The following is an 11523-nucleotide window of genomic DNA, read 5'->3' on the forward strand; positions in this document are numbered from 1 at the left end:
ACTGGTACCAAACAAAAGACAACCTGAACCAGACACCCTAGATCTGATACTATCTGTTCTTGTTCTAACTCAAACCTTGAAGCTACCTAGTCAATGCTCTTCTGCCTTCAGTGGGCGCAGGGTAACCAGTTACTTTTGTCTGCAACATTCAGCCAACTGATGGGGAGATCAGAGCACATCAGCACAGAGCTGCAGCACTATGTCCACTTTGGGGCTCCTCAGTACGAAAAACCCACCAAAATACTGACATACTGGAGTGAGCCCAGAAGAGGAATACCAAGTTGTTCAGGGCGGGAGACCATGATATTCGAGGAAAGGCTGAGAGAACTGGGTCTGTTCAGTCTTAAACAGAGCAGATTCACGGTGAAGAAATTCTTCACTGTGAGGGTGGTGAGACACCGGCACAGGTTGCCCAGAGAAGCTGTGGATGCCCCCTCCCTGGAAGTGTCAGGCTGGATGGGGCTTTGGGCAACTTGGTCTAGCAGAGGGTGTCCCTGCCCATGGCAGGGGGGTTGGAACTAGATGGTCTCTGAGGTCCCTTCCAACCCAAACCATTCTGTGATTCTATGATTAAGATTGAAATTAAGAGGAGATCTTAGCCCTGTCTATAACGACCTGATCAGAGGACACAGAGAAGATGGAGCCAGAGCCTCCTTGGAGGAGTCTGGTGACAGGACAAGAAGCAAAGAATGCAAGTTGGAACATGGGAGATTCTGATTAGATATGAGGAAAATACTTATTTATTTATGTATTTATTTATTTATTTGCCATGATGGTGATCAAATATTGGAACAGATTGTGCAGAGAGATGGTGGCATCTCCATCCCTGGAGGTGTTCAAGGTGAAACTGGACAGAGTCCTAAGGACCCCCTGTTTTGAGCAGGGGTTGGACTGGATGACCTATGGATGCTCCTTTCAGTGTGGCAAGGTACAGAGCAAAGAAATAAAGCGTGGGAGGAATGAAGGTCTGCTTGTCTTTCATTATCTATTAACATCATAGAGACAATCTGGAGGTTGGTTGAGACCATGTGGCTGCTGCGCATCAGCCAGGTAAAGCTCAGCCCAGCAAGACAGATAAGGGGAGAAGTACACAGTTGCAGCTATGGAGTCGTTCACTACAGCTGGAGGTACATGTACACATCTGCTGCTGTTTGAGTCATTCTGGAACTCACTATCCACAAGTAATGTTTTCTACTCTTCTTATTTGAGTAGAAGGTTTCACCTTCCTGGTCTGGCCTGATCTATATTCCTCACACTTTCATTAGCTGCCAACTATGACAAGAATTAAGGTTTCCACAGGCAAAAAAGTCCTCAGTACCTCAGAGGCTCCAGCTAACAGGGAGCCATCCACTCCAGTCCTGACATTCTCCATTCGCTACACGACCTTTGTGTAAAATTGTGCTGGAGGTAGGGACCAAGACACAGAATTTAAGGTGGTTCATAACCTGGACTGTCTAGAAAACACCTAAAGCTTCACAATGAAGACTACAGCTGTGCTCCTGCCCACATTCATAATTCATTTCTACTCTAGTGTGAAACACCAAGCTTCCTTAGAAGCCAATGCGAAGATTGAGAATTAACTTCCCAGCAACTTAAAACCACAATAAACTTGGACCTGAACACAAAACATGGGGTTTTGATCCTGCCTTCTCTAACAGAAACACACAGCAGTACTGCATTATTAAAAAAGCAACAAAACCAAACATGCAGAGCAATAACATGAAAACTCTTTCAAAGCAAAACTTCACCGCGCTTTTCTCCATCTGGGAAGAAAATGAGAGGACAAACACATGGCGAATGTTAGCGGGCTTGCCAACCACATGCTTAAATAAGCTGAAATGATAAGAATGGTTTCAGCAGCTCTATAGAACAGAAGAGATGACAAGTCTCTACTTCTCTGCTTGGCCCAGAGGCTATTACCTAGACTATCACTTAAAAGAGGCTTAAGGCTTGGGGAAAAAAATGCTGACGTGTCAGTTTGCCTTAAAGAGTTCTCAGGTCCATTCACTTGGTAGAGAAACCTCAAACATCTCCTGCAGGCAAACCCAGCATGCTGAGCAGAGCCTGAAAACGTCCTCCTGTCAAAACAACCTGCTCTGGCAGGATGGGACCTGTCAGCTAAAGTGTGGTGGAATCAGTGTGTTACAAATTCACTTTGTGACCCCTAAGCAAGTTATTTGGCCTCCTTGCTTCAGTTCCCTTCAGTTCCCTTCTTAAGGAGAACAGTAGTACTTACCACTCGTTCTCTGCTCTCAGTTCATGAAGATCGGTAATTCATGTTCGATAATGGTAAATGCCAGGAGGCATGCAAGATTTTACACATTCAGAAAAGGAAGTGCCAAATGCTTCATAGCCCTATTGTATTTTTTTTTTCCCCCCATATGAAATAGTTAGCTGGATGTGCTTCTGGACACATGTTATGAAAGCACATTTATTTCTCGTGTGCATCTTGGACTATGTCATTCAACACTGTAAGCAGGAGAAAGGAGCTCTGGCAGCTGACCTGCAGTTTCGATGCAAGGGTATGAAGGAGGAGGTTTCTGCCACTTCCCATTTGCATCTTTCATATGAGATCTGTCTGAAGCAAACGTCTTCAAGTACAAATCTGCTCGAATCATTCTGATTTTCCTAAACAATGCAAAATTGTGTCAAAAGAGATGCATATACAATACTGTCGGTCACTTAGGACAAAAGCCCTTTCCTCCCATCCAGGAGCATTAATCTCCTTGAATACATAAAACAGGACTATCGTGCCAAGCAGTTAACAAGAAACTACAGTAGGAAAGAAAAGGGCTTTTGATGGTTAAGATAAAAAGCTTTAGAAAAAGAAGGCAGTGCATTGATTTTACTAGAGTACAGCAAAAACTTTTGTCACCATCCATCCACCAAGAGAACTTCAGCTTTGATTTCATGAAATAACATTAATGGTCTTTATATTTTACATCATCGCCTGTGAAATTCTGGATGAAGGCTGTCATCCAGCCCAAAGGCCTCCACGCTGTCCACGTCAAAAGGACGCGGAAACGGCAACACTGTGTCAAGATCGTAAACGAAGTTCTGCTCCCCGCCGGAAACATGAAGTAGAATAACATGGTAGTCCTGGGAAGAAGGGTAATCGCCATTAGTTAAACAGTTAATGAGAAAGTGGCAAAGGGAGTGGAAAAACAGTGGTTCCTAGAAGCAGAAGCTACAGATCCTTTTCTTTAAATCCTGCTTTCTGCCCATGAAGTATTAAGCCTGTAACGCTTCTGGCACCAGGAGAGAGATTTCCTCACACCTGTCTTGCCCATCGTGCTTTTCAAGAAACCTTGGTATTCTCTCCATTCCTCTGCAGCCCCCTTTGATTTAAGCCTGGACAGCTAAACTAAAGTTTATGCTACTCCTAAGAAAATAGCAAATCTCTTTCATGCCCCACATCAAACCGCAAAAGTTACGTGGGATAAGCATTTTTGTCTTAGACTCAGTCCTAAATCAAAGTTCGCGATACATGACGATAGCTTAACGTTAAAATGATCTAGCGATCTCTTCTAATAAGAGATGTTGTACCTGTTGAAGAAACATGGTGTGTGAATTTGAGTGCTGAGTGTTTGGCTGCCAGAAGCCGCTGAAAAAACAGCATGCAACTGAAAAAGCAGCAAACGGCTCAGATCAAGGGGACCGTAGGAGTGAGACAAATTCCGGTAGTAGCTCTTGAAGCTGCGACAAAATGCCTGCGGGGACTAAATCACACTTTTTCAAGAGAATGATTTTGTCTTGACACTGGGGTTCTGAGGTGCAGTTTCACTCCTTAACTTGTAAGAAACATGGGTGTGGTGGAGGTTTGGAGAAATTTGAGTTACTTAGGTGTCAGGAACGTCCACTGCTGTTTTCCAAAACTAAATTGAAGGTAGCTGTTAAGAGCTTACTAAAGCTTACATTAAATCCAGTCACAAAAAGAGTATGAAGCACTGTCTTTTGACACTTTCAATATTAAACAATCCTAGCCACAAAGGGACTGGAATGGAAAAGATCTTAGGCAAGCTACTGTGTCAGACCGAGACACGTGTACAACTGTATGCAACACTATTTAGAAGAATTTGTTACAGACTGTAAGAAGAATTAACTACAAGCTTTACAAATCCTGCGATCCACTGAAACATCCAAGTTAAAACACCTTTCGATCCATGAATTTTTATGGGAAATCCACATTCTGCAGCGACCTTTCCTGACCCTCCCGTTCCTTCTTAGATCATCTTTGTAACATTTGGATCTCTTTTTAAACTAAATCTTTTTTTGTAATATAAATGTACTGATATTTTGAGAGAGAATGAGTGATTCAGAAATCACAGAACTTCAGAAGTTTGCAGATTATTTTGCAGAATTTCAGACACAGAAATTGCCACAGTAAATAGAGGTTTTTCCATACCAGATAACTGAAAGAACACTATAAGGATACATATTTTAAAAGAATTCTGTAGTGGTAAGTACTGCATTATGTTCATTGATCAAACGACACTCCAAAGCCACCATTTATGGGTCAGTTTAATTGCTGATACCCGATACATATATTACTTGTATTTTTCTATCCTCTGTCAGGCCTACATGGATATTTTCATCCCTCTACTTCTTACAAATACAGACATCTACTTACAATTCTACAAAGCTGGTAGCCTCAACAATACTAATTTTCACAAATCTGTTATCTACGCTTACCAACATTAAGGTTTGTCACCTGTAGGTTTTACTGGCTGTCTCACTGATAATTTACTATGAATGGTAAAAATGAGCACCAGATATAGGCTCTTCATAAGCCTGTTGTAAAAGAATGATACATATTAATACAGAACTGGTAAAGAATGGTTGAGGTTGGAAGGGACCTCTGGAGATCATCTGGTCCAGCCCCTGCTCAAGCAGGGACGCCCAGAGGAGCTGACCAGGGCCGTGCCCAAGATGGCTTCTGAGTACTCCAAGCATGGAGCCTCCACAACTCCTCTGGGCAACCTGCTCCAGTGCTCCATCACCCTCAGGGTAAAAAAGTGGGGTTTATGTTCGGATGGAACAGTTTGTTATGGTAAAGATGGCTGACACTGCCCATGTCTGATCCTGCAGCTATCAACTACAGAAGCATGCGCTCAAAATTCCCGAGAGAGAGAAGAGAATGCCTTACCCAGACAACAGGCTCATCTCCATGTCCCGATTTCTGCTTCCAGAGTGGAATCTGAAAATTGTAAGTGAATAAATCTGAAGTGAATAAAACCTTTCAGATTCATACAGATTAATAGTGGGTTAATTGGTTAGTTCTTTGCTAACCTATCCGTTCATCAACTTACATCTGTGCCGCAGTCAGAAAATTTTCCCTAGTTTCTGTCTTTCGGGAGCATGAAGTTGGAGATACGATTCTGGACCACGTAACATAATCATTCCCCTGAACCCACAGATTACAGGGAAGAATTCCCCAGAGCTCATAAGGACATCATGCCTCTTCCCATGGTCCTCAAAGCACAACTGAAAGATCTCACGTGGTGTGGTTTGCACACCTCTGAGCCAAAGTGAACTACAAGAGGGTTTTGGACCATGTCTCACTTAGAGGTTGGGCTGTGGTCTGAGAGCATGTCTCACCTATGTTGGGCTGGGGTTAAAATGCCTGGACCCGTGTCTCACCTATGTTAGACTATGGTCTAAAGACCTGGGCTGGGCTTAAACTGCCTGAGCCCATGTCTCGGCTATGCCAGGCTGTGGTCTAAAGGCCTGGGACCAGGTCTCAGCTAGGCTGGGCTGCGGTCTGAAGGCCTGAACCTCGCCATCGCTGCATTCAGATCACATCTCATAGACTCACCATCCTCCAATCATTGGCTATGAAAACAGCATAAAATTCTTCTAAAGGGTACTGATCCTGACTCCTGATGTAGTCACAAAGTTTCCAAACATTTTCTTCACTGCAAAACACAAGAACTGATTATATTTTTTTTCACCCCAACTTCATTTCTAGTGAACAGAAGGTTCCTCTTGGCTCTGCCATGGCTCCGCGGGGATACGGGCCTCGGGCTGTGGGCCCGGCGGGTCTGGGGAGGCGCCTGGTGGCTGCGCGGCAGGGAAGCCGTGGCCGGGGGGTGCCGGTGCCGGCCGGCAGCCTTCGGGAGCTGTTGAGGGGAGCTGGGAGAGCCGAGTCCCCGCGCAAAAGCACCAGAGATCGGTGTCATGTGGAGGAGAAAAATAGGGACAAACCGAGTATTTAGGGTCAGCACCTACAGCTGCGGTTGGTTGCGTGGCCACGCATGAGGAAGTAGTCGGGGTTGCCCTCCGCAGCCGGCCGGGCGTCCCATGTGTCGTCTGTCCCCTCGCCGCCCATTTCTGGTCACCCCGCAGCTAAGGGGGGGCTCGGCACAACCTCTGGTCTGGGGGACCAGTAGCAGCGTCCTGGGAGACACTCACTGGGTCACCTGCAGCCCCATGAATATAAACTTTTAGCATTGCTTTATGGTTTGGTGTGTTATCTCCTTCCCCCCACTTCCCGGTTTATTTTGTTACCTAAAAAGCTGGAAGGCTGAGCAAAGTTAGGCAGATAAAGCAGCTGGCATGTGTTCTCAGTGTGGTGATGAGGAAGCTAGATGTAAACCTTTCACTGAAACCAAAGCAGAATCATCATTATGAAACTGGCTGTAAGGTTCTTTTTTGTTTTGGTTTCTTTCTTTCTTTTCTTTTTTTCTTTTTTTTCCCTTTTTGCAGACCTTTCCCATGCTTTGAGGCATGGAGTCATTCTTACTTTACGTTTCGGAGGGCTGGACTTTGCTGGAGCTTTCTAACCGCAGAGACAATGCAGAAGCGCATGAGATGATCCTGGTGCTAGCTGCATGTTCAAGTCCTAATGCCTCTTTCCTAACTTGTTGATGTGCAAGGACTTGGTGGTGGCAGCTTTTGCATTTTTTTCTGCTGTCAGCAAGCGGTTTATCTCTAGTTAGTCAGCTTACTTCATCCACAGAGAGTAAGGAGCATACAGCAGAAGGCCTAAGGTAAACTGGCATCTGATGGGTTTATCCTCTTCCAAGTTTCCGGCCCCATGGCGGATCCAGAGTGGCTAGTGTCCCTTTGGAAGCTGCGTTATCTGCAGGTCTGTAAACCTGGTGTAATTCCTCAGGCTGGACAAGATTGTCTTGTGACCTGTACTTGAGACCTGTGTTGTGGTTCAGAAAATTGTGAGAGAAAAAAATTGTCGACAAGCTAAAAACCGGTACTCGTGTGCTTAGCATTGCTAAACTCTTCAAAATTTAAAATTGATACCATGGCCTGCCTATTATTAAGCATGTTTAAACTATTTTCACAGGTTGAGTTCTCAACTCATTGACTCACTTCAGCCCCCGTATTACTGATCACATGTTGTCCCACGGTGTAAATATCTACCTGCTTTTTCAGACTTTCTGTACTTGGAAGATGCTCTTTTGCCGACCTCAGCAGAAGATTTGTCCGAAAAGGCATAATCCCTCTAGTTAATGACTCCTTCAGTATGGCAATGCTGGCAATGATTTCAAGAAGATACCTGCCGGCCTGAACCTGGATTTGACCTTCCAGTTCCCTCCTAACAAAATGAATATAATGTTCTTTTCTGCAGCTGCCCCATTGCAACAAGGTGTCCGAGAAGGGATTCCGCACCCAGCCCATGGTCAAGAGTCACTCAGAAATAGAAAGAATATTTTACTACCAATTCACCCTCCACTGGTTATAAACCTCAACGATGAAGACAACGATGAGGATGATGATGAAGAGGAGGAGAACAGTAAACAATTTTTTCTTTCTTTTACCAGGAGATAGAAGGGGGTTTTCCACTCCCGCAATGTACTTTGCAACTGCTTTATCAGCATAGCAATCAAACAAACCCTGACCAAAATGAAACTCATGTTGGTATTTGACCATTAAGAATTGTGGAAGGTCTTTGTACAGATACCACGTAACCTTTTAAAAACACTTCCTACAGGTGTTCCGGACTGGGTGCCTGAGACTGCTGCAGACATGGAAGAGGAAAGAGCAATAAAGGAAATATGCTATAAATCGGGTAAGTAGGAAATTAGTCACTCTTTCCTCAACAGCAATATAGTCACTCTTTCCTAAACAGCAATACTGCCGATACAGTAAACGTTGGGGTTTTTTTTTTTCTCCTCTTGGGGTACGTTTAGGAGAGTATTATGGGATTCAGTACCCTCAGGAACACCAATCAACAAAAACTAAACTATGTCTTCACCTCGGGAAAATGAGCTATTACCCTGGGAAGCTACCGAGCGAGACTTGCAGAAAGGCAAGTGCTTTTCATCTTCTGGGACAACGTTTACCACTTTTAAAATTACTGTCACAGGGAGAAACTACTATGTCGCTTGCCCCTCCTCCCCTCTTCGTTAAATTAGTGACAATGAAGGATAGCGTATGACAAAGAGTGTCAAAAGACTTCACTACTTTTTCCCCATATACATGGGTAGTGTCACACACGTGGCGACTCCCTGTGTCCACTGGCGAGGGAAAAGGTAGAAATGGGCTATTAAGCCTATGTCTGCTTTCCTGAGACACACAACAGAGGTCTTCCCTCCAATTTTTCTTCACGATCAAGATTGCTGTCGTCTAATTTGAACCATCCTGAGGTTAGGAATGTAGTTTCAATTTCTGATTGCGGCGCTCTCAGGTGTCTTATAAAGGATGGTAACAAAAGATTTCCATTTTCTTTTGAATGTTGGGCTTGACCCAACAGAATTAAGGTCAAAGAAATACAAATTAATAAGTATTTACCTCCCGTGGTATGTTTCTCCTTCATTCTTGACCAAGTGGCATGACTGAAAAAAATCAACATTAGTTTTTTTTACCGAATAAATAATAATACAGCTCCGTGTTAGGAGAGAGTTATGTTCTGACTGTAAGATGACACCAGAGTAATCAGTAAATCAGTCATCCAAAATTGCTGGGCAGAAATACGACCTGCTACTTTTAATAAAAAAGAATATCACTGTTTATTTTGTGTAAACTTCAGGGATAAAATCTTGATAATGCTGTTTCCAGTAGAACAGATTTGAGTAGGATGATGTGCTCATCAAAAATGGGAATGGAAAACTTGTCTCCGTTTCGAATAATGCCGTCATGCGAAGTCATGCTTTTTTGACTGACCGCTTTTGCCAGCCTAAATTGTTCAACAGAGTTGGGCAAAATGATTTCCTTCTCATTTCTACCTTTCAGATGTTTCTTATTAAACTAGTTTTGAGAAGCCATTTCTGGCAAGTATTGAGATATATTTAGACTATCGACAAGGAAATCAGCAACAAACAGACGAATACAGCTTTTAATACAGGTCTTTCTTTAGAATTAGATACATTCCGAGAAAAGGAGAGAGATGTTTCCCCAAAGCATTTCTTCCGGACAGTTCTCTGAGGGTTTTGGTACCACGATGACATGCATCTTGAAAATACCAGAAATTCAGTCAGATAGGATCATTGATGAATATCATTCATGAAAAGTGAGAAGCTAAGGACCGAGCAGGTAATTTGTAGCTGGTTCCTTAGCTCTGGAACCACGGTCATCTTTAACCTGTGCATTATGGAACTTTCTTAGACACCATGAGAGTTATTCATCAGGTGTACGCATTAAACCTGAACGTGCACGCATTAAGCTTCACCATTTTAGATCTGAGTTATTCCTTCTTTGTTATGTTCTAGAGACTCTTTCTCACACTGCACTATTAACTATAACAATCAAAACCACTCTTTACCATTCTGCTTGGTTTAGCATTATTCTAGGGACAAAAAAAATCCTCTATGCTGATCCCAATTGAATTTTTCCTGCTTAAGTTTGGAAAAGAATTGGTTCTGTGAAGTTATAAAACAGACACGTCCGCAGTAGAATACCCTTACCACTAGGTACGTTGACATCGGGGGTAAAGCCAACGTGACAAGGTTGAAGCTTTGGCCGTTCACTGGTAGTTCTGCAATGCTCCTTGTCACCACATCAGCAACAGCAGTTCAGCTGTTACAACTATGTGTGGGCCCATGCTGTAAACTGTGCCACTGATGTGCCTGAGGATTAAACCTATATAAAGTTATAAACTGAAGTTATTTTGCATGCCACGTCATTTCAGTTGTTCAGCTCTCAGGACAACACCTAGCTGAACTGGTGATGCAGCTGAGACAGAGGAAAAGCGTGCCTCATGTGCATGCGTGCCTCATGTGCAACAGGTGAGAAATAAGCACCGGTAGGCAGGAACATGCTAATTAAGGTTCCTGGTTTGTTGCTAACGGAGTTACCTTGTAGCGACACGCAGATCAGGGTTGCCACCCCATGCTGTGGAGCCCCTTTGCATTGGGTTCCCATGTAGATGTTACACTTTGACTTTGGGAAAGGATTTGTTCCCCTTTGTGACACACACGTAAATTGCATGCGGCTTTTGATTCGCAGTTATTACAACTGCGTATGTGGATTAAAGCCAATGTTTGTACTTTTAAACTGTAACCCCAAAATACGGTATTCATGAAGATTTTCACATTCATCATGAGAAGCATTCTAAGCCAGAAGCGGTCAAAGCCATTGAACGAGTCCAACATCTTTGTGTTTATAGTCAATTTTTGAGTTTCCTTTCAAGATTTTGCAACCGTGAACTCTTCTAGAGGAAACATAACCACTTGCGCTTTCCTTGTGAGCAACGACACTTTTCACATGTACAGCCCAAGAAGGCCTGTGTATGAAGTGGGAGATCAGGTTGAAAAAAAAACCAAACCAAACCAACAACAAAAAAAACCCACCACCACCAACAAAAAAAACCCCAAACCCCACAAAACCCAAAAGCAATTTTGGAGGAGAAGGTTGTGCCCGCTTTTGCAAAAAGTAAATATGCGTTATTTTAATCCCTCAGGAACCAATCACATGGAGCGGGTAAAGACCTATCCCGGTAAAGAAGCAAAGGAGAAGAAATGGGTTGCCGAGGAAGGAAGAAAGTCCCATAACCCAGGAAGAGGAAAAGGTATTTTGAGAAAAGAGGTGGCTTACTCCTTTTTGTTTACTAAACTCACAGCTGACTTGGCAGGACCTAGTTAATTTCTGGTCTTAGTGCCAGATAGGGACAGTCCATATTTGGATTGGACTAGCCACAAAGAATTATTTCAGTTCTTCAGAACCTCGAAGATCGGCATATGTAGTCTACGGTACTGCCACCGTCACCCAAGAACCAAAGTGCAATGGACCGACAGGTGGGTTCCTGCTTACCCAGGATCCTTAAACGTTAAGAAAGTGATTTCATCTTGCCCGTTTCAGTCACCTCTCTTAAGCTGGGCTGAATCTGCACCTAGACGTGCCTCCCCCTCTTAATTTCCAATCCAAGGAACCTCCTTCAGACACAGTAACCCCCACTTTCAGACAAATGAAGTTAAGCCAAATGAATCCCAGCATCACTGCTTCGTCTCAGGGGCGAACAGTTGTGGGGTTTTTCTTTTTTCTTTTCTGTTTATGTTTGCTTTGATTAAATGTGGACAGATTGGCATAGAGATTAGAGAGAGAACATTGTTAATGCGAAGAAGACGTCTT

At 43.5% G+C, this 11523-nt stretch overlaps 1 protein-coding gene and 1 long non-coding RNA gene across 2 annotated transcripts in view; both read right to left on the bottom strand.

Moving 5' to 3' along the window:
- Window positions 1-2955: 2955 nt before the first annotated feature.
- LOC142599784 (uncharacterized) lies at window positions 2956-5961 on the bottom strand. The gene is made up of 3 exons (XR_012833249.1): window positions 5816-5961; window positions 5147-5197; window positions 2956-3099 (listed from the first exon to the last, which is right to left on the bottom strand). It is a non-coding gene; the product is annotated as an uncharacterized LOC142599784 (long non-coding RNA).
- A 3-nt stretch (window positions 5962-5964) lies between these two features.
- LOC142599794 (ATPase family AAA domain-containing protein 2-like) overlaps window positions 5965-11523 on the bottom strand; it is an 11854-nt gene continuing 6295 nt past the window's right edge. The window contains exon 10 of the mRNA XM_075741553.1: window positions 5965-6119. Within this exon, the coding sequence (XP_075597668.1) occupies window positions 5965-6119 (155 nt within the window). The remainder of the gene's footprint in view (window positions 6120-11523) is intronic.

The sequence above is a fragment of the Balearica regulorum genome, unplaced genomic scaffold, assembly GCF_011004875.1.
Source record: "Balearica regulorum gibbericeps isolate bBalReg1 unplaced genomic scaffold, bBalReg1.pri scaffold_34_arrow_ctg1, whole genome shotgun sequence".
NCBI classification, from domain to species: domain Eukaryota; kingdom Metazoa; phylum Chordata; class Aves; order Gruiformes; family Gruidae; genus Balearica; species Balearica regulorum.